The 23,035-nt window shown below is 47.3% G+C and overlaps 1 protein-coding gene across 4 annotated transcripts in view; it reads right to left on the bottom strand.

The window, feature by feature from the left end:
• Nucleotides 1–23,035, bottom strand: part of ZMAT4 (zinc finger matrin-type 4) — a 386,463-nt gene that overhangs the window by 356,385 nt on the left and 7,043 nt on the right. Inside the window, exon 1 of one of the 4 annotated variants that reach the window (XM_074383838.1) lies at nt 16,357–17,144. The exons of 2 other annotated variants lie outside the window; for them this stretch is intronic. In XM_074383838.1, the coding sequence (XP_074239939.1) occupies nt 16,357–16,382 (26 nt within the window). In that variant the 5' untranslated portion in view covers nt 16,383–17,144. Of the gene's footprint in view, nt 1–16,356; nt 17,145–23,035 lie in introns of those variants that run through there. One more of the 4 variants, XM_074383837.1, reaches the window with a different exon arrangement.

Here is a 23,035-nt window from a genome sequence, read left to right as displayed (position 1 = left end):
CTATATATCCAGAAAAACTAAAAGCATAAAGTTGCAATATACAAGGAATTCTCAAAATCTCCACTGAGCGGCAGAGAAGACTGGGGCAGAGGAGAAGCAAGGTAGTGGTGGGAAAAGGCAGGGAAAAAAGAGATCCCCCACCAGGACATGGAGCAATGAAGGGTACCACTGCCAATAGTGAGTTTTGTTTTCCCAAGGAGGAGTAAGACGACCCACCTGCTAGCTAGCCCGGGACAGCTCTGAGGTGTGGACTCATCCTTCATCAACACCATGCAATTTCCCTTTCAGCACTTTTCCTCTGCAGGGAAGCCTGTCTTTTCCACCATGTGGCTCATTCCCTCATGCTCTTTTCTCCTCCATAAAAATGCGCTCTCAGGAAAGGATTTGACAAACTACCTCCTGATGAGTTAAAATGACTTCCCACTCCGAAATATACTGGTGTTTCAGCTCAGATTAAAGCTTAATGTGAAAGAAATTTATCTCAAATTTTAGACTTTCAGGGAAAGACATGGGACTTGATTTCAAAGTAGAAAAGGATATCTGAAATCGGGCCAACTGTGACAAATTCAGGAGTTCTGGCAGCTGCAGCCGTCAGCCACAGGGGAGAGGGTTTCTGCTTGGAAGTGGAGAGCACCTTCCAGGACCTCTGAGGTCACGCTGACTGAGGAGCACGGGCAGCTTCTCCACCCCCATCATATCCACCGTGCTCACGCATGCACATGTTCACACACACGTGCATGCACACATGCACACACTGAGCAGGCCAGCCTCTGCTCCAGGCAGGAAACAGCATCCCACAAAGAAGAAATCTGAAGGGGGCGCCCCACAGAGCATCGCTAAAAGCTGCCTGGCCCTCCAGGTTCCAGTGGAAACATCCTTCCCTCAGACACAAGTCATGTCACAGGATGTGGCTGTTGCTAAGTAACAGTGACTCCCCCTCCCTGTGGGCCTCTGGGTCCCCAGGCCCCCCAACCCTGGAGAAGGAGAGTAAACAAGCAGGGAAACGCTTTCAGTGTGCTCTCAAAGCTCCTGTCCTGGGTGGGCAGGCACCTGTCCCCTCTGCCTTAGTGAGCTGTTGTGGGGAAGGAGTGGGTCTTAGGGGGCCAGGGGGATTGCCAACGGTAGCACAGTGGATCAAAGATGCTGGTGACAGCGGATTGCTCCCTCCAGCAGCCCCTCACTCCACATCCCCTTGGGTAACACTCGAAGTAAGCTGTCTGCAACATTCTGAGTGCTTAAAATTATAAGACAACTGTCAAAAAAACAACACTGGATTTAAATTGAGGGAGACGGGTGATGCCAAATGGGGTAGGGCGTGGAGAGGACCAAAGCGGATTTTGCTTGTTTTTAGTTTTTGTCTTTAGTTTTCATCAGCTGTTTTGGAATTTAAACGGGAAAGAGTTGGGGTGCTGTTCCATACAACCCTTAACAAAACACAGACCACTGGAAGCATCAGCAAGGTCCAGCCAGCTCAACCCTCTGTGGACCGGCACAGCAGAAACCATGGCCTCCAGGATGCTAAATAATCAGGGCTTGTCAGTACCAATAAGCCTCAATCTCTGAAGCCCCAAGAGGTTAAAAAAAAAAAAATTCTTCATGCAAGGTGACAGAGAGATTTACACGAAGAATCCTTGGGAGGAACAAAGGGGCCGACTGCCGCTTTAAGGGATGCGTTGCCTTCAGCCCATCTGAGAAGCCCCCTGTGTCACCTGATTGGCAACTCAAGTCCCAGATCAGCATTCCTCGGACGCACTGCCACATGTGCACAGAAAAGATAATGCTAATGTCGCTTCTTATTTGTTTTTCTGTCTACAAAAATGTCCACTTATCAGGATTTAATGGCTCTCCGAAATAAAGCTATTTTAAAACATTATCCAAAATGCAAATGAGTCACCAAAAGCTGTTGTCATGACCTTTCCTGTCACTGGGCAGATGTTCCCAAATCAACAACAGCCTTCTGTAATGGCTGGATCACTCAGTGCAGGATTCCCTGACTTGGCTTTGGAATGTCCATCCCTCGCCCTGGCTTTGGGGTGTGACAGACCCCAAAATGGTGCATGGGTCACTTGTTTTACAGAGGAATCCCTGTGGCCTTACTAGGCTAGATGCCTTCTTCTTCAAAAGATTGATTCCTCCGTCTCCACACCTCTGATGAGAAAGCGAGGTCATCCAGCAACAAAGGAGCCCCCACACTTGCCTGCCGTGCTCTGCCCATGGAAGATCTAGATTCACAGGACCTGGTCAAACAAGGTCACCACACCAAGTAGTCTCAGAGGGTCTTAAAATGGTTTCACTTCATTAGTTATTAGCAGTTAGGACACGTGACCTTTGGGGAACATTCGTCCTCCTCACTGGTGCTAATTTCGGTTGTTTTTGGTGATGTAAATTCCACGTGGACAACCTGAGAGTTCCACCCTGGGATGCTGTGAGAAGGGGTGAGGACCGCAACACGAACAGAGTAAGCCCACTGGGCATGACCTGGTTAACTCACCACACACCTACCATTCCCACTTGAGATTAGGGAAAAAGGAAGATGATTTGTGACTCTGTGGGATTTGACATTCCAGAGGTCCTTCCCTCCAGGAACACACACTCAAGCACACATTCTGCTTGAACTTCTACCCCAGACGCTACTCCCTATAAAACACTCAGACCTGTTGTCGGCATTTTTACAGTCCCCCAGATTTGAGAATCCCCAAATCGGGAGCCGTCCGAGACCCTTTCTTTTCCCTCATTTTTTAAAGTCTCCTGTCTCCCTCAGTCCCTTCATCCATACAATGGGACAGTCTTGCCTCTCTGGGAGGTGCCAATAGTGGTGTGATTAAGGGTGTGGATGGTGAAATCAAATGCCCAGACTTATACCCTGGTTAAGTGAGACCTTGGGCAGCTTCTTCAAATCTGTGCCTCAGTTTTCCTTACACATAGGATGAATTCATTATAGTACCTACTTCATAGAGTGGTCATGGAAATGAAGTGAGGAAAGGGCCTAGCCCTTAATATCAGGTTGGCGGAAAAGTAATTGCGGTTTTCCCCATCATTACCATTAAAGAGTAGTTTTAAAACTCAAAGGTAACTGAGGTGAAGAAAGTTACCAATACCTCTTCAATGGGTCTCTACTACTTAATGCTCTAATCCAAGTCGTCATCCCTTATCACCTGGACTACTGCAAAAAGCCTTTAGCTTGTCTCACTCTAGAATCCTACCTGCCGATCTCACTTTCATGACACATTAGAGGCCCGCTTACTAATTTCCATCGTTCTTCTTCCTAAAAACCTTTAGTATCTAACCTAGTGCTTATTGAAAAAGTCCAGACTTTTGCCATGACCTGCGAGGCTTTTGGTGACTGGGCCCTGCCTCCAAGGCCTCCTACAAGGCTGCTGCCATCAGCCTGGAAGGGCCTCCCCATTTCACCTTCGAGAACACCGCACATCCTTCTCCACACAACTCAACCACCAGCTCCTCTAGAAAGCACCTCCAGGTCCACTGGGTAACTGACCACTTCCTCTTCCAGAACACAACTCTCCCTGTTACTGTTCATGCTCCTGCCTCTTCTCATAGACTATGTACTAAAGGCAGGGACAGGGTGTCAGGCACCTGTGTGTCCCGCCATACCTGACATGGTGGCTGGCACTGAGCAGATGGTCTCTAAGTACCTGTGGAGTGCAGTCTCCTCTTGCACTGATTTGGTAATGATCAGGGTCCATGTCAACAAGTCCTCATCACTGGGGTACAACCCCACCGAGATTATTGTAATTAAGTAGCCCAGGCGTCCCCATACTTTTTACACCGGGGGCCAGTTCACTGTCCCTCAGACCATTGGAGGGCTGCCAAATACTGTGCTCCTCTCACTGACCACCAATGAAGGAGGTGCCCCTTCCTGAAGTGCGGCGGGGGGGTGGATAAATGGCCTCAGGGGGCCGCATGCGGCCCGTGGGCCATACTCTGGGGACGCCTGAAGTAGCCCCTTGTCTTAGCCTAGGTATGTTTCTCCCCGGTCTCTACCAACTGAGCAGAATTCTGACCAGAAGCCTCTGAAGTCCGGGTCTCATGCAATGCTAAACCCACCCACTCTGGCCTCCCCAGAATCCAAAAGGAACATTTAATTTTTAACGCACTCACACTCTGTTGGCATACCAATTAACACCAATTAATCATCTTCATTAGGGAGAGAAAAGATTAGAAAGAGAATTTTGACCAACAAAATATTCTGTGCCGATATCCAGTGTTCCAGGAGCTCATGAGATGAACCCACTCAAGATGAAATCCTCATCAAACCCACCATGCTCCCCTGGAGACCCTGCACTGAACCTCTGGATGGTGTCAGAGAAGCACAAACGTCCAGCCAGGGAAGCAGCCAGACACAAAGCTCTGACCACGGCAACCATCCTGAAATTCACAACTGCCCTCCCATGGCAGGGATGCTTTGCAATCATAACAGACCCCTGAAATAGGCATCCATCAATTGTCATTCCTGAGACCCCAGGGAGGCGGCAAAGATGAATGATGCAGCAAACCTACTCTAAGTAGCTTCTAGTCAAGCGGGGACCAGCTCAACACTCTTCATTCATCAGCTGCCTTCCTCACAGCTTTCTTTATCTCTGGTCTGGCAACTCCAGCCATCCCGTTGTTCAGGCCAAATTCCTTGCAGTCATTCTCGATTTCATCCTTCTCCCCTATTTCACAAACTACTCGCCAAAAATAAAATACAAAATACACACAGAACCGAGCCACCTTCTCATCACCTCCACCTGGCCAAGCCACCTGGATGACTGCAGTGGCCTCTTAACTGCCTCCACACCTGCTTCCGTTCTTCATGACCTTCAATCCATTCTAAACACAGCACCCAGAGGGACTCGTCTGCAGAGTAAATCGCATCATATCACTCTTCTGTTCAAAATCATCTTCTTGCCTCCTTCAGTCCTTAAAACAGCCTAGCAGACCCTATGTGTGTGTTCCCACTATGACTTCTCTTACCCGTTCCCTCCCTCTCTCCCCATATTCCAACCTTGGCTGGAAATACTGGCCTCCTTCTTCCCTGAACACGTCAGGCACACTTCCACCGAGGGGCCTTTGCTTTGCAGATGCACCGCTCCAAGAGGCCTGCTTAAAGGCCTCATTGTTTAAAATTGCAACCCGCTACCTTCCCAACCTCAGCACTCCCAACCCCATTCTCCTGCTCTCTTTTTCTGTTGTTCATGACAGTTTTCACAAGCCAGGTGTGGTGGCTCACACCTGTAATCCCAGTAATTGAGAAGCTGAGGTGGGAATATTGCTTGAGCTCAGGAGTTCAAGACCAGCCTGGGCAACAGAGTGAGACCCTAGCTCTCTAAAAAAAATTTTTTTTAGTTAGCCAGATGTGATGGTGTGCACCTGTAGTCCCAATCCCAGCTGCTCAGGAACCTGGAAGATCACTTGAGCTATGGAGTTGCAGGCTGCAGTGAGCTATGACTGAACCACTATGCTTCAGCTTGGGCAACAGAGCAAGACCCTGTCTCAAAAAAAAAAAAAAATTATCTCTAACATTATATGTAATATACTTACGTTATTTCTATTATTAGATAGAATAATAGGGAAACTATTATTTATAGTGTTCCTATTATGTAGGGACACAATAATTTAGAACACTAGGGATATTGTGTTCCCTGGTTAAAATGTAAGCTCAATGATAATAGAAGTCTTTGATTTGTTCATTGATTTACCCAGAGAGTAGTACCTAATACCCAGTAGGCTCCCAATCAATATTTTACCAGTAAATGGTAAGAATAATAAAGAGCACAACATATAAATGACTATGGATATCTCTTAAAGCCAGGAACAGGAGGGGAGAGGAGGTCAGGAAAGGTTGCGTAGAAGATATGACATTTGAACCAAACTTTGGAAGATGAAGAGCTTTGAACTTGTAGAGTTGAGAGGAGAGTAGTCAGGTGGAGGGGTCAGTGTGTCTTACATTTACAGAAGTCCCATAGAGAAGAGTGGGTTCAATTAGGCACAGAGGGGCAATGGGCAGACTGAGGTGGAGACATAGGCTGAGAAAGTAGACTAGAGCTGAGCTGCGCACAGTGGCTCACGCCTGTAATCCCAGCACTTTGGGAGGCCGAGGTGGATGGATCATGAAGTCAAGAGATGGAGACCATCCTGGCCAACATGGTGAAACCCCGTCTCTACTAAAAATACAAAAAATTAGCTGGGCATGGTGGCGCACGCCTGTAGTCCCAGCTACTCAGGAGGCTGAGGCAGGAGAATTCCTTGAACCCAGGAGGCAGAGATTGCAGTGAGCTGAGACTGCACCACTGCACTCCAGCCTGGCGCCTGGCGACAGAGCTAGACTCTGTCTCAAAAAAAGAAATAGACTGAAGCCATAGCCTTGATGGCCAGGGACAATAGACTGAAGCCATAGCCTTGATGGCCAGGGACAGGACTGTGCTGATGGAAGCGGCTAGGGATATTCCGATGAGCTGGAGGTACTGGTCTCCTTTTAGCCACTTCTGTTTCATAAAAACACAAACTGGGACTCTTTCAAAACACCATCAACCTTTACAGATGGATGGCCAGGAGGGCTAAGGCCATTCTCCCTTCCACCCATACTTCCCATGCGCAGCCTGTTAGGGGCCTTTGCTCAGCTCGCCTTCCCAGCCACAGCCCTGGCCCTTTCCCCACCTTTTACTCCTTAAAGACTAAGAAGACCCTGGCTCAATCTCCCTTCCTTGCACTGCAACCTGCTCTGGCTGCCACTGGGGGTCATCTGCTTCTGCAAGCCCACAGCACCCTACGGACCCCACCGAACCCTTCCTTGTTCTCTAAACATTCACTGTGTGTTCTGCTCCCTCATTCAAATTCTCTGCAACTTGTGGGCAGGGTCAATCTGTGCCTCGGGACTCTTCCTTGGCTTGAGTTCTGAGCACTCAGTATCCATTGAATGCCTGCTGTGCTCAGTGTTCTTCAGAGGCAGACCCGGTGCCTCCCCAGCACGGCGCTCCTACCGGCCACACTCATCACATCCGCTTCTGAGATCACCACCACCGGGCATTCTTTTGCAAAGAAGAACCTCATGAGAGAGCCAGAGTTAACTTAAGGTCTCACCTGAGGATGGTAGGGTGGTGGCTATTTAGTGGGTTCTGAAGCAAGTGTTTGTTTTGGTTAACAAATGGATACAATGTACCCTGGGAGTGAACCTCAGCATTCACCTTAACCCTTTCCTACTTTGTCAATGGACTGATCCACCTACCCTGAATCTCACAGTTGAGTCTCTGGCACACCCAGAGAACAGTGGTCCCTAAACTACACATGTGCATCTTTCTCTTGCTTCCCCTTCTCTCTCACCCTCAGGTAAAATTATGAAAGTTCTACTTATATTTGAATGTGTTTCTCTGCACCCCTCCCAAGGCAGCTAAGCATACCCAATTTAAACATAATGTATTGGTGATCATACTTTTGCACCTGGATGGTTTTTGGCTACTGGAATTTATTTTCTTGGTTTTATCTGATCAGTGGCCCAAGGCTTTCCCTAATTAGAACTCTTGGTCTGAGCTGATTCGACTGCAGCAGGCATGGTTTCAGACATGGCTTCTCTTAGTAAACACCACCAGAGAAGGCAGTAATGGCTGGATTCAGAATTCAGTGGAAGAACAATGCCTCTCCCTCTTGCTATTTTCCCACTGACTTCCCATCTGTAGCACATGGTGTGGCCCCAGAATGTCAGAAAAGGGCAGGTGAAAGCCCCCCAAAAATGCACATGTGCTGGCCAGTCCTCCACAGGCTGTATTTGTTGGTGTTTCACCCAGGAACTGTCCAATCCCTGAAACACCTAGAGAAGGCATTCAGACAGCCAGGGACAAAGCCAGATGCTTGGCTCTCTGTCTGTACCTGGCCTTCAGAGTTATAGCTCTCCCTGGAGGAGCTCTGGGTTCCTCCTGGGCAAACATAATTGACCCCTTGAGTCCCTGTCCCCGTGTCCCCTCCCCTAGTACACACACAAGCTCTTGTCCAGATGTGTGTGCTCCAAGCAAATGTACCCCTGATGGCATCCTGCCTTTACCCAGGACCAACCCCTAGGTGTGGTGACTGCAGGTATAACACCAGGACAGGACACACTGAGGGGAAGACGACAGAAGAGCTGACAACCTCATTGTTACAGGGGAATTGGCTGAAAAGAGCTAATGAGCATGGGTGTAAAAGGAATTGGCTGTCAACACAGCATATCAGCGCTTGCAAGCACCACCCTCCCCCCCCCCCTCCGCCACTTTGGCAACAAAAATGCCAGTTACTGCCTATGAGATTTCCAAATTAGTAAGAACAGTGGGAAGGCAGATTAGAGCGTATGTGGGGTGGGGTATCTTCATGGGCCATGGAGGTGGAGTGTGTGAACTGACAGAGTCAGTGCTGCAGCCCCAGGGCACCGCCAAGGCCAGGCTGGGAGCTGAAATACAGCTGAGGTCATCCTACTCCTCCGGGAAGCACAAGTTCTGCCCGCAGTGCCCGAGGCTGGCCAGGCAGTGAGAGAATGGAGGAGGTCATTGGTCTGCCCTTCTGTGCATCCAGCTGGCCCAGGACAAGAGCTCCGCTAAGACTCTCCTTGTAGGCATCCATTGGTTGTGCTGAACTGGAAGAGTTCTGTACCAAGGAGAGGCCAAGATCTGAACGGGAAAGAAGATGGATGTGTCATGGCCTTGAAAATGGCTATTAACCCACTAGACCAAGGGTAGCGACAGGCTGTTGTCCGCCAGCACCACAGAAGAGGAAATGGGTTTAGCTATAGCAAGGGGATTAGGTTTGTAGAATTACATTTGAAAATAATGTGAATTGTGGAACTCGCTCCTTAGTGACAGGAGTGGGAGAGAAATACAGTTGACCTTTGAACAGGTTTGAACTACAATGACCCACTGATTTTCTTCTGCCTCTGCCACTCCTGAGACTGCAAGACCAATCCCTCTTCTGCCTCCTCAACACAAAGATGAAGACCTTTATGAGAATCCTCATTTCACTTAAAGAGCAGTAAATATAAACAGTAAATACATTTTCCTTTTCTTATGATCTTTTGTTTGTGTATGAGACAGAGTTTCACTCTGTGGCCCAGGCTGGAATGGTATGCCATGATCATAGCTAACTGCAGCCTTGACCTCCTGGGCTCAAATGATCTTCCTACCTCCATCTCCCCAGTAGATGGAACCATATAAGCAGGCACCACCATGCCTGGCTACTTTTTAAAAACATTTTTGTAGAGATGAGATCTCGCTGTGTTGTTCAGACTGGTCTCGAACTCCTGGGCTCAAGCAATCCTCCCACCTCAGCCTCCAAAGTGCTGGGGTTATAAGCATGAGCCATCATGCTTAGCCTCCTTGTGATCTTCTTAATGGCATTTTCTTTTCTCTAGCTTACTTTACAATGAGAAAACAGTATATAAAACACAGAACATACAAAATATGTGTGAATTGACTGTTGATGTTCTTGGTAAGGCTTCTGTTCAGTAGTAGGCTATTAGTAGTTAAGCTTCTGGGAAGTCAAAATTTATTCACAGAGCTTCGACTGTGCAAGAAGTTGGCACCCTTAACTCCTTCATTGTTCACGAATGGACTATATTATAAATCTGGCAGCCTGGAAAGGTTTAAGGAAAGTTATTCCCAGAGAAAGAAGCATTACCTAAGAGACTCTCATTACAAGGCAAAATGTATCCTCTGAATTCACATTTTAAAATCCTAGGCGCCACTCCCTCAGAATGTTACTTTATTTAGAGAGAGGGTCTTAACTCAGATGTCAAAATGACACCATTGGGTGGGCTGTAATCTAAAATGGCTCATGTTCTTGTAAAAAGAAAAATCTGGACACAGTGACAGACATGCATAGAGGGGAGCTGCCATGAAGACCCACAAGGAGGAGATGGCCGTCTATAAGCCAAGAACAGTGGTCGGGAGTAGATCCTTCCCTCACAGCCCTCAGGAGGACCCAGCCCTGCTGGCACTTTGACCTTGAACTTCCAGCCTTCAGAACTGGAGACAATAAATGTCTGTTCTTGAAACCCCCCTGGTATGTGGTACTTCATTACCACTGCCCTAGCAACTAATGCAATTGTTAACGATCCTCTGTACAGCTGTAAAGTTCCCAGGAATACATGAAAGGTGTATTCTTATAGTTCATCCCCAGGAAGCCTGGAACAGTTCGCTGTTGATAAAGATGCCCTCTTGCTGAACTCTGCCCTCTGAAGACAGGAGCTAATTTAATTCAGCACAATGCCTGGACATAGTAGGTACTTAGGAAAGACATTTTGTTTTCTGTTGTTGAAAAGCTTTTTAACTCCTTTTTATCTAAATCCTAAAAAAAAAAAAAAAAAAAAGAAAAGAAACAAAATCACAGATATGTTTGAACACATTCAAGATTTTGCTTCTGTTTAGACAAGGAACTATAAACATGCATGCGTGTGTGTGTGTGTGTATGTGTGTGTGTGTGTGTGTGTGTGTGTGTGTGTGTGTGTGTGTAGAGGGAAACAGAGACAGAGAGAGATGGAGTGGGGAAAGAGAGAAAAAGAGAGAATTTTCTCCCAAGACTTTCAGTGGGTGGCTGGAAAAAAAAGTCAGCATCACGCCAGCATTATAGCTGCTGTTTGGGACTATTTATAGAGCTGGCCACGGTCATGTCAGATCTTTAAAAGAAGCAAAAGACCTGGGCGCATTCCAGAAGCAGGGAGAAGGAACCCAAGTCCCAACACCCTTCGCAGTGGAAAGCTACATCCCTATGGAAGTCACAATTTACATTCGCTAAACCGAACCCAGAGCCTCCAAGGATTTTAGGGAGCTCATTCCGGCACCCAGTGTAGTGAAAGAATAACACAATAGCCACTGCATTTTCAAGCCTTAAAAAAGCTCTGCAATCAATGAATGAACGGCTTCCAATGGCAGAAAACACATAGCAGTTCCTCGGCAAAGGGCCTCTAAGTGGCCGGTGGTCAACCGTCAATCACAAGAGCCAGTCTCACTGAACGGACCTCGGGGGGTGCCCTGAAACATTTCAGCGGGGGCAAAGTTAGGGCCAAAACCTGTTCCCCCACTCCTCACTTGAAGGCACCTCCTCCTTGCCTCATCTCACAGATGATGGTGTTAAGAATGAATTAAACAAAAATATTTAAACTTACAGAACACTTGGGACATCTGCACTAAAAGAAAAAAACACTGTATCTACAATATTTCGCAGATCTAAAGCAAGTGTGTCCTACTTTCAGTAAAACCAATATATTTAAAAATTCTGATTTTGAAACCAGATATATCAGAAATAAGTTGTCCAACTTAGAAAAATGAGTTTGCTCCACACAGGCCAAGGCCTCTATTTTACTCACCAGGGAATGTCTACCACATAGCCGAAGACCTGACAGGCTACATATCCTCAAAAGGTATTTGTTGTGTAAGAGAATTATCTCTGTTAAATAGCCCGTTCCTCTGGTGCACTCAACGTACTACAGAATTTACAAACATTTCCTTCCCACACCGCCGTCCTTGCCACATAAGGCGCGGCAGGTGAGAGGAGCTGGAGAAGGAGCTCTGGCCTCAGAGGACTGTTTCCTGGGAGATGCCCCCTCCTCTGGGCCCATCACCTCTGCTGAGTGTTTTTTCAGCATCCCAGTCGTCTCCAGCCCCATGTTCCATCAGCATTGTGTGGGCAGGACTGCTTTTTTGTTGTAAGAAACTGCTTCCTGGCTTTCCAATGACAACCCTAAAGGAGAGAGAGCAGCTGATTTCCATTCTGGCTGTGGCTTTGCCAGTGACTGGCTCTTGGGGAATCTACCACGTCTGTGGCTTCCTGGAAGCGAATGAATTTCAGGGCAGCGTGTCAATGAGAACAGGCTATCCACTGTGCCAGACACTGTCTCCACAGCACACTCACGTCTACCTCTTTGTTGCAAAGTATTTGTTTCAGCCAGGCATGGTGGTGACTATCTACAATCCCAACACTTTGGGAGGCTGAGGCGGGAGGATCACTTGAGGCTAGGAGTTCAAGACCATCTGGGGCAACATGGCCAGACCTGAGCCCTACAAAAAAAAAAAAAATTAAAAATTAGCCAGGCATGGTGGCTCTGACCTGTATTCCCAGCTACCCAGGAGGCTGAGGCAGAGGAAGTCCTTGAACCCAGGCGTTCCAGTCTGCGTTGAGCTGTGATCATGCCACCGTACTCCAGCCTGGGCAACAGAGCGAGACCCTGTCTCTTAAGAAATAAAAATGAAATAAATGTTTCTTTCCATTCCCAAAACATTTGTTACTTCCGTGTGAATCAGGGAGGAGTAAGAAATGGTTCCACACAAAGTGTTCTGATGGGCTTTTAGGGAATCCACGCCAGGAAGGAATCATAGTAAAACACCCACTGCCTAAACAGGGGAACGACTCAGAGGTGACTCGGTCTCATTTTCTTTCTGTAATTTTTATTATTTGTGTTATAAAAATGAATAAAGACTCACTGTAAAATATTTGAAAATTGCAAAAAATATATATAAAGAAGAAAACAAAAATCATCCTCATGTTACCATCCAGAGAGAATCTCTATTTTGTACTTTGGCATAATTGTATTTACATTTATGCACGTAGACCTATTCCATTAGCCAGATATTTAGAAGATATTTAGAAGATATTTAGAAGATATTTAGAAGATATTTCATTTTCAGCTTCATGAGCATTGTCTCACATCATTGATATGCTTTCAAATACTTTTATGGGGTAACCTAGAACTCCATCCTATGGACGTACCGTAATTTACTTAACTAGTCTTCACTGCTAGGGAGGTTGACTCCAGCTTTTGAGGAAGGCAGATAGCACTGCAGTAAACAATTTGCGCATGCATATTTCCCCAAATTTCTGATTATTTCCCTAGGATAGGATCCTAGAACTAAATCAAAAGGTACAGAAAGCCAGCCATGCATGGTGGCTCACACCTGTAATCCTAGCACTTTGGGAGGCAGAGGCAGGCGGACCACTTGAGGTCAGGAGTTCAAGACCAGCCTGGCTAACATGGTGAAAGCCCATTTCTACTAAAAATACAAAAAATTAGCCAGGCGTGGTGGTGCGAACCTGTAATCCCAGCTACTCCGGAGGCTGAGGCAGGAGAATCACTTGAACCTGAGAGGCAGAAGTTGCAGTGAGCCGAGATCACACCACTGCACTCCAGCTTGGGCAGCAAGAGTCAAACTCCATCTTAAAAAAAAAAAAAAAAAAGTACAGAAATCCTAAAACCTCATGCTTTCCAGAAAGACAGCACCAATTACAGTTCCATACCATATCTCTGTGACACTGAGCAATGTCATCTTTAACCTTCAATAATTTTATAGCTGGAAAATGGCAACTCATTTCCATTCTAATTAACATTTTTATTATTGTTATTATTGGAATTGTTATTGGTGATAAGTGTTTGGCTTGAATCATCACCCTTCACTACAAAATGCCTATGAGGTAGGCCATCTTGTCCTTATTCTAACAGGAGGGAACAAGGCGCAACCAAGAGACCTGTTCAAGGTCAGACCCCTAACTTCAGAGCCAGGACTCCATGCTTTGCTCCAAAGCCACCCACCTGACTATGACACTATGCTAATTACTCAGGGAGTTAAACATTCTTCCATGTATTTTTAGCTGTTATATTTCTCTTTCTCTGAACTATAGTAAATTTATTTTCTGTATGGAAAACACCCCCCAGCATGTTGAATGTTTTGACACTCTACGCTCATATCGAGATTCACACATCACCCCCTAACTCCTCCTCAGCTCAGCCCAACCCAAACAACCACCCAACTCCCCACACCGTCGAGTATGACACAGCGTCTTCCCTGTAGGTTAAAACACACTTAAACTGGCTTCACCTAACTTCTCGAGACTACTTAGAATGTTCTGGAATTTACGTAAACCTTGATTTAAAAATGTCAGTTCACTGACTGGGCATGGTCGCTCATGCCTAGTAATCGTAGTGCTTTGAGAGGCTGAGGTGGGAGGATCATTTGAGGCCAGGAGTTCAAGATCAGCCAGAGTAACCTAGAAAGGCCTCATTCAAATAAAAAATTTAAAAACAAAAATAATTAGCTGCGTGTGGTGGCACACACCTGTGGTCCAGCTACTGGGGAGGCTGAGGCAGGAGGATCACCTGAGCCCAGGAGGTCAAGTTTACAGTAAGCCATGATCACACCACTGCACTCCAGCCTGGGCAAGGAGCAAGACCCTGTCTCGAAAAAAAAAAAAAAAAAAAAAAAAGGAAAGGAAAAATATCTGTTCCTAGTCAAAGCAACAATACTTAGGAGCAACTGTATAGCAACTGATAACACAGACCTACTTGAAAAAACAGCTCTCCCCAAAGCCCATGCTATTGGAACACTCATTTTTTTCCTTCTAGGGGTGCAACAAGATGTTGACTGCATTTTTTCCATACAGAGATGGAACTAGCTCAACCCAACAGCTCCCATGACAATGTAGTGGTTAAGTGCACAGTCAGGCCGGCCACTCTTCATCACAGCCACTCCTCAGAAGTCTGAGGACAGATGCCACCACCCTCCCCCATGGTGGGCAGAATCACCTGGAAGGATGAGAGCCCCAGAAACCCTGCCCTGGGCCTAATTAGAGGACACCCTTGCACCCAACATCGATCCCTGTGCTGACAGCCGAAGGAAAGGTGAGGAGGGAGGGCATTTCTTTCCTTTGAAGTCACCTGCTTGTCCAAAAATTCATGCCGCAGAAAAGTTCTGCAGAATCATAAACCAGCCTTGTGGCTGCCTCAGAGCTCATTCTGCAACTCACAACTGATCATTCACTTGATTCAGCTCAGGTTAGAGAGATGGATAGGGTTTTCCCACAAATCACTTGATTAGTATGAGAAATCTATGTTTCTGCTGTTCCAAGCATTGCAGGAATTTTGGGTTCCCTTCAAACCTGTCTCAATATTATGGTTCTAGAAGCTTTCAGAGTTTCCTTTCTAGGATTTATTTTCTGACGGTGCTACCCTGGCAACGCCACTTTGTTTCCCTCCAGCATCTTTCTTCCAAAGAATGCAAAAACCCTGGCCAGCAGTATTTAGGAGGAAGTGCTGGAGCTGTGACAGTCGGACACAGGTATTGCAGCTTTCTTACTAATCACCCCAGCAGCTCTGCAGCAAGCAGTGCCACAGGTCACCCCTCACCTGGCCACCCCAGTCCCCGGCCTGGCACACCTGGAGAGAGAACTCCTAGATGCCTGCTGCCATCACCACCACCAGCAGCGGCTTTTATCACTGGCCATAGATCGTGGAGCACCTTGCACATGACAGGCACTATGCTAGATGCTTGACACCTACACTCCATCTAATCCCCTCCCCAGGTCTATGAGACACGTACCAGGTGTTTCAGAGCTGGGGACACTGGGACCTTGCGCAGCCTCCTGGACGATTTGAGCGAAGTCTGTGGAGTTACCTTGGGTTAGATCAACTCCAGCTCACTACAGCTCTGTACTCTCAGATTGCCTATTTCACCCGCAAAGACCACCAGAAGTCAGTTGTGAAGAAAAGAGGGGTGAGTGCTCTTCCTTGCTCAATCCTGAGCTACAGACTCCTTACTGCCGTTTTCACTCTGGCACTTGATCTCACTCTCGTGAACCCAGGGTGCTGGGCCCTTTGCAACCGGAAGAGTTCCCTCTCAGAGAAATTGACAGACGGAGGTTCAACTGCACATCATGAGGCCAAAGTCCTTTCAGGCTGTCCTGATGGCGTGCTGACCTAAACAGGTCCCTTGGCACCCTTGCTGAGGCTCCCTGAGCAAATGCTGTGTGTCCCTTCAGCCTCACTTCCCACCCTCAGTCCCAGGCACTGCAGCCTCCACAAAAAATCATTCTGCCACGTATGTGACCGTAGACGGTGCTCTTTTCCAAAGCCCCAAGCTCTCTGTCACTGTCCGGCATCTTTGTCGCTCTGTGGGCAGAGGGCATTCACCTCCATGACCCGCCGGGCCAAGATCCTCCCCGACCTGTCCCGAAGCTCGTGATCCACCATGCTACTCTTTGAGAAAATAAAGGCATCCAAGAGGGTCCCCACCCTGCCCCACCCACCCCATCACATGGCCTCTGGCTACTGTCTCCTCTTCCCCTGAAAGCTGTCCAAGAGGCCAGGCCCCACTCCCTCACCCGACTCGAGGCCATTCTCACCTCCATCCCTCCACCATCCTTTGTGCCCTGGACACTGACGCATTTCCATCCAATACAAACATCCCGCTACTTTTCCTATTTTTAAATAAGCAACGCTAGCTTTGACCCCACGTATCCCTAGAGTTGACGTTTCATCTTTTGCATGACTTTACAGCTCCACCCCTCTGGGAAGTTGTTTGCATGCACTATCTCCAATGCCTCTCCTTGAACCCGCTCCAAGGAGCCTCTCACCTCATCCTCCACCAAAGTGCTTTCATCAGCTCACCCACGGCCTCCACACTGCTCACGTGCAATCTTCAGTCCTCGTCTTACTTCTTATGCCAGCAGGGTTTGACCCAGCAGATCACTAATTCCTTCTGCAGAAATGCTTTGCTTAGTTTCTGAGGCAACCTCCTCCCGGTCCACCCCCATCTCCAGGCTGCTCCGGCTCAGTCCCCATTGCTGGTTCATCTTCAGTGTCCTGGATCCAAGGTCAGCAAACTTGTGGCCTGTGAGTGGATTTCCTGCTTTGTAAATAAAGTTTTATTGGAACACAGCCATGCTCCTTCATTTATATGTCCTCTATGGCTGCTTCTGTGCTGCAGCAGCAATGCTGAGTAGCTGCAGTAAAGACTGTACTGCCTGTAAAGCCTAAAATATCTACGATCTGGCTCTTTAAGAAAGAGTTTGCAAACCCCAGACTGATCTATAAATACTGCCATTCTCAGGATCCGTCTTTCTACGTCCTATCTGTCTACACTCACTCCCTAGCAATCTCATAGAAACCATGAAACACTGATCACTCCCAGGGTCCACTAGCTTAGAGCTCATCTCTGAACTCCAGACCAAAACACAACCGTCTAGTGGGTACTTCACTTAAAGCTCCAGCACCCCCCAAACAAACACTTCCTTCCCCTCTACTCCTCACAATTTCTTTTTTTATTTTTGGTGTATAATTCTCTTTTTTTATTGCATTTTAGGTTTTGGGGTACATGTGAAGAACATGCAAGATTGTTGCATAGGTCCACACATGGCAGTGTGGTTTGCTGCTTTCCTCCCCATCACCTATATCTGGCATTTCTCCCCATGCTATCTCTCCCCACCTCCCCATCCCCCATCCCTCCCCCATTTCCTCCCAACAGACCCCAGTGTGTAGTGCTCCCCTCCCTGTGTCCATGTGTTCTCATTGTTCGACACCCGCCTATGAGTGAGAACATGCACTGTTTGATTTTCTGCTCTTGTGTCAGTTTGCTGAGAATGATGGTTTCCAGGTTCATCCATGTCCCTACAAAGGACACGAACTCATCGTTTTTGATGGCTGCATAATATTCCATGGTGTATATGTACCACATTTTCCCTGTCCCGTCTATCATCAATGGGCATTTGGGTTGGTTCCAGGTCTTTGCTATTGTAAACAGTGCTGCAATGAACATTCGTTTGCATGTGTCCTTATAGTAGAATGATTTATAATCCTTTGGATATATACCCAGTAATGGGATTGCTGGGTCAAATGGAATTTCTATTTCTAGGTCCTTAAGGAATCTCCACACTGTCTTCTACAATGGTTGAACTAATTTACACTCCCACCAACAGTGTAAAAGTGTCCCTATTTCTCCACATCCTCTCCAGCATCTGTTGTCTCCAGATTTTTTAATGATCGCCATTCGAACTGGCTCCTCACAATTTCTAATTTGCTCCTTCCACAGTCTTTTTCCATCTCAAGCCAAAAGCCTTGGAATCATCCTTGAACACTCCAGTCTCTCAAACACCACCTTCAACCCATCAGCAAGTCCTGCCAGCTCTCCTTTCAAAACATACCCAGGATCTACCTCTCCCTCCCCGCTGTTACCACCCAACCCCAGGCAGCACCCATCTTGCCACGACCAGTGCCTCCCAGGGCATCTCTGCCTCCACATGGCCCCACTCCACTGTGCTATCAACATAGCGGCCAGAGTGATCCATATATTCATTTTTCACATTTGTATTTATTAATGTATTTATTTTGAAGCAGAGACTTGTTCTGTCATCCAGGCTGGAGTGCAGTGACACGGTCATAGCTCACTGCCGCCTCGAACTCCTGGCCTCAAGTGATCCTCCTGAGCAATCATTTAAAATCATAGACAATGTTACTTCTTGTCTATGGCTCAAAACTCCCAGTGGTTCAAGGAAGCACACCCTGTCCTCGCGGCTATTCCTGGCACCCCAAGTGTCTCTAGCTTCAGGGGCTACTTGGGCTGGACTGCTGGTCTCCTAAATACCCACAGGGACCACCCCTCACTGCCTTCAGGTGTCTGGCTAAGTGGCATGTATAAGTGAGACCCTCTCACTCCCTGCTCCCCTGTGGGGTGTCGTGTTCCTCCCTTGCACTCACTGGCCCTTCCACAGGTTATCTTATGTGTTTGCCAACTCTCTCCCCCACTTGAATCTAAGCTCTGAGAGGCTGAAAACTGGGTCACTTTTTCCATGGCTGGATCCTCTAAGCTTACAGGTGTGCCTATCAATTCTTAACATTCTGAGCAATGAATCAGAGAGCACATAACATGTCAAAAGCTCATGTCTCCTATTAAGGAAACTGAAGGATGGGGAAGAGACGCACATTGTTTGCCTCATGGAGAAATCAAAGAACAGAGCTCAAAACTCACACAGCCCCAGAGCCAGGGTATTCCTTGCTGAAGAGACAGAAGCCAACCAGTCCCCAATGACAAAGGGGACAGGTCAGGGAATGCCCTGCCAGCATCTTTCTTCAGACCCCTGGGGATCAGGAAGGGCAAATGCAGAAGGGGCTTCTCTGGGGGCAGACAGAGCAATGCCCTAACTGCCTCCTGCCCTCACTCCCCCAGGCCTCCAGAGTCACACAGCTTGGAGACCTGGCTGCAGACCACAGAGGGTGAGTACATGGCACAGCAAAGCAGACGGTGCACAGGCTTGGAGTCGGCCACTCAGGGGCACCTTGGTGATTCTTGGCTTTCTCATCTGTAAAACCAGGGTGATGACCAAATGCTTCAACATTTGAAAACAGTGGGAAGCCTTAGGTTTTTTTTCTTTCTTTCTGCTTTGTGTCTTATCACACCAAAGAGTCTACCTCTAACTTTAAAAGACATTATGCATCGGCTTGCTCCTGTGCTGAGAGCTGCTCCCAAATCTCTGAACATCCCTTCTGGGTTCTCCAACAACTCCCTACTCTGCTCCCATTTTTCTTTCTTTTTCTTCTTGTCTCATAACTTCTCCTTTCTCTTCCCACATTCTGAAAATCTGCCTATCCGAATCTTACAACGTGAATAGTAACTGCTTGAACTTTTGTGGTAGGAATGATTGATTTTAAAAGCCTGTTTTGGCCAGGCATGGTGGCTCATACCTATAATACCAGCACTTTTGGAGGCCGAGGTGGGTGGATCACCTGAGGTTGGGAGTTCAAGACCAGCCTGGTCAACATGGTGAAACTCCATCTCTACTAAAAGTACAAAAATTAGCCAGGCATGCCTACATGGTAGGCACCTGTAATTCCAGTTACTCGGGAGGCTGAAGGAGGAGAACTGCTTGAACTCAGGAGGCAGAGGTTGCAGTGAGCCGAGATCATATCACTGCCCTCCAGCCTGGGCAACAGAGCAAGACTTCGTCTCAGAAGGAAAAAAAAAAAAAAAAAAAAAAAAAGTGTGTTTTCTGATTTGTAAAGTAGTGGTTTACTATAGAAAAGTTGGAAAATATAAAATAGTTTAAAGAAATCAAAAGTCATTTGTTTCCCAAGGCGTGACAGCAGCAACCCTGACAAGATAGCAACCTTCCCAATCTCCCTTTCTCTCTTCCTGCAGCCCCACAGAGTGATTGCATTCTCAACAGGAACAAAAACCAGGGAGATGGCAGAGGGGAAAAACAGCTCTGAGCCCCCCAGCCTCTGTGCTTCCCCTCCCTTTGGTCCTCTCACAGCCATGTGATTGCAGGTGTAATAAACAGGAGGGACTTCTGAGATGGCGCCTGGCATGCTGGGGCACCTCTTGCCACTGTCCCTTCCCATCTCCTGGTGGAGCCAATCTGCCCCTGAGCAGCCACAGACAGTCCCTGCCAGCTTTCAGCTCCAGATCTGTGCTTGCACCCAGCATGCCCCTCCTGCCTTCCATGAAGCCAGCATCCTTCAATACTCAGGGCTTGGGATCCTCTGCCCCCATGAGTCCTGTAAGTCCATGTTCGCCTTCACCTGCATCCACTTTTCTCAGCACCTACACTCGACCTCAGCTGAATACACCCTTGGACCCGAAGTCATCACTCTTAACTCCTCCAGCATCTGCCAGGGCTCCACAGGGTGCCACTCCGCACCCCTCCTTCTCCAGAAACATCAGGTGGGCCAGCAAGAAGCCCTTATTGATGACAGGTAGGGCTGTATTTTCAGGCAGAAAATCTAGCTCATTCCATGCCTGGCTCTTATTTCTGCTGCCCTTACAAATCAAGTAGAGTGGCTTTGCCTTTCCAAGCATCAATTTCTCTCTCTGCAAAATGGGGGTGCTAGCACCTTCCCCACCCACCTCTGAGGCTTATGAATACAAAACACCATACAATGAGTTATTATTAAAATGATCAGAGCAGCAAACATCCAGGCAGCCTATACCGCTCCTCCTCGTCCTCCCCTACTTTCGGGCAGGACTGTCCACTTTTCCCAATCAGCCTGTGAACAGTCCAAGGGTATGCCCATCAGAGCTGCCACCTGCCCTGCTTAGGGAAGGCATCCCGGAGACCCCAGGTGACCCTGGCACACATCATGGAGCCAGCCAGCTGTGACTTTCACCCTGTGCAGACTGTCTCGGGCTGCCTGGAGTTTATACACCAAAGGAAACCACAGCGGGGAGCACATACATTCGGGAAAAGCATTCACAAATGCGACATCCATCAGGAGGGGACCCAGAGGGCCACCACAGGGCGGTAGGGGGGCGGGGCGCGAAGCACCCGAAGTCCCTGCTGTAAATGGGATAGCTGACACACATTCATTTAGTCTTAATTAATAAGTAGATGGAGCCAAAGGCGTGGCTTCTGGGAAGGAAGGATGAAAGGAAGGAAAGGTGGCTCCACGCTTTCTTGAGGAAATCTACAACCCTCTTCTAGAGCACACGGAACCCCAAAGTAACCCACTGTGGGAAAAGCATAGTACCGGGCAGCACAGCCACTCACTGGCTCTGTGACCCTGACCAAGGCACAGCCTCTTGCTCTGAGCCTCAACTTCTCTGGTTGTGAAATGAGAAGATACACGGGATACACCCCTCGAAATGCTAAGGTAGACCTGGCCACCGCAGGTGACGGGGCCCGGAGGTGTGAGCGCGGCCAGGAGGAAGGAACACGGACTTTCCCCGCACAGGGACTGCACACTCCGCACCTGGCTGCCGCAGACGTCCGGCCCTTTCCGATGAAGCAGGAGGCCCTGGCTGGATTTCACGTGAGCATTTCTCTTCTCCCACCAGATGGACTCAGGATGCAGGCAGTTCGCATCTTAGTGAATAAACAGCATTGCACCCAGCTTGCTACGGGGATAGTCCCTGCTAGAACGTGTGTGGTTGGAATGACTGATTTTAAAAGCATGTCATCTAATTTATAAAAGAATACGTTTACTGTAGGATATTTGGAAAGTACAAAAAACTTTAAAGAAATCAAGTCATATGTTTCCCAAAAGGCAGTGATAACCACTATTAAGATTTTGATAATATACTCTTCTAGTTTTCAGGACTACACACACCTTTTGTTATAATTGCAATTATACTCTATTTACTTGTAAGTCTTTACTTACTTAATATATATTATTAGCATTTTCCTATATTCTTATGTATTATTCAATGTAATTTTAATAGTGCCCTTGATTTCCATTTTATGGAGGAACCATATTATATTTAATTAATGCCTCCATGCAATGTTTTTTGATACTGAATAATGCTGAAAGGAATATTCTTAATTAGAACTATTTTGTGCATCTCTATTTCCTAAGGATAAATTCCTAGAAGAGGAATTGCTTACTGGTTCAAAGGGTCTATTTTTTTGAGACACGTCTCCCATATTTTCAAATTATCTTCCCGCCAGCTAAGTCTAAAAATGCCCAATTCCCAACAACACTGGATATGACATTATCAATTTTAATTTCTGCTAATGTGTTAAATGGATAACAATACCTTGTTTTCATTTCACATTTTAATTATTAGTGAGGAGAGACCCTTTTACACATTTTTCTGGCCACTTACTTATTTTGTTACATGAACTGTCTATTCTCATTCTTTGCTCGCTTCTCAATCAGGGTAAGGCTAATTCTTAAAGATACTTTTTGAAAAAAAAGACTAAGTCCACAACCCCCCAGAATGACCCTATTCCCCACATCTCAGCATCACCTCCACTGGTGCGTTAATACTAATGTCCAATGTAGAGCCTTTTCCTACAGTTTAAACCCATATCCTCCCATCCCAGCTTCAGTGGGAACACTGCTCTCTCTTTCATCTAACACCATGACCTTTCTTTGTCACCTGTCAGCTTCTCCTCCTGGGGATGAATAATTCCTCTTCATTTTTGCCTGATCTGGTGTAACTTACGAAGTCAAAGTATCGGCCTCCTCCCTCTCCCTGGCACGGCTGTCTTCCTGCAGGCCCTCGCCATTTCTCAGCTGAACAGCAGCAAATTACTTCTGAACTGGCCTCTTGGGCCCAGGCATGACCCCCTTCCCTTTGAGCCCCCCTCAAACCTCACCTCCAATCTTCATTTCACAACTGCTGGACCATTTTTCCTAGATGCAAATGTGAGCATGTCATTTCGTGCCTGACACTTTTCTGCTCTTCCGTGTGGCAGCAGCCCCTCCCTACCTGGTGGGCACCCATAAGCCTAGCTCTCCCTGCCCCCAAAACATGCCTCATACGAGCAGATTCAAGAAGATCCCTGTCTCACCAACACGCTGTACCGATCATGAGCTGGA

The sequence above is a fragment of the Saimiri boliviensis genome, chromosome 13, assembly GCF_048565385.1.
Source record: "Saimiri boliviensis isolate mSaiBol1 chromosome 13, mSaiBol1.pri, whole genome shotgun sequence".
Lineage (NCBI taxonomy): Eukaryota > Metazoa > Chordata > Mammalia > Primates > Cebidae > Saimiri > Saimiri boliviensis.
The sequence above is the reverse complement of the archived record's forward strand: the minus strand, read 5'-3'. Positions and strand labels throughout refer to the sequence as shown.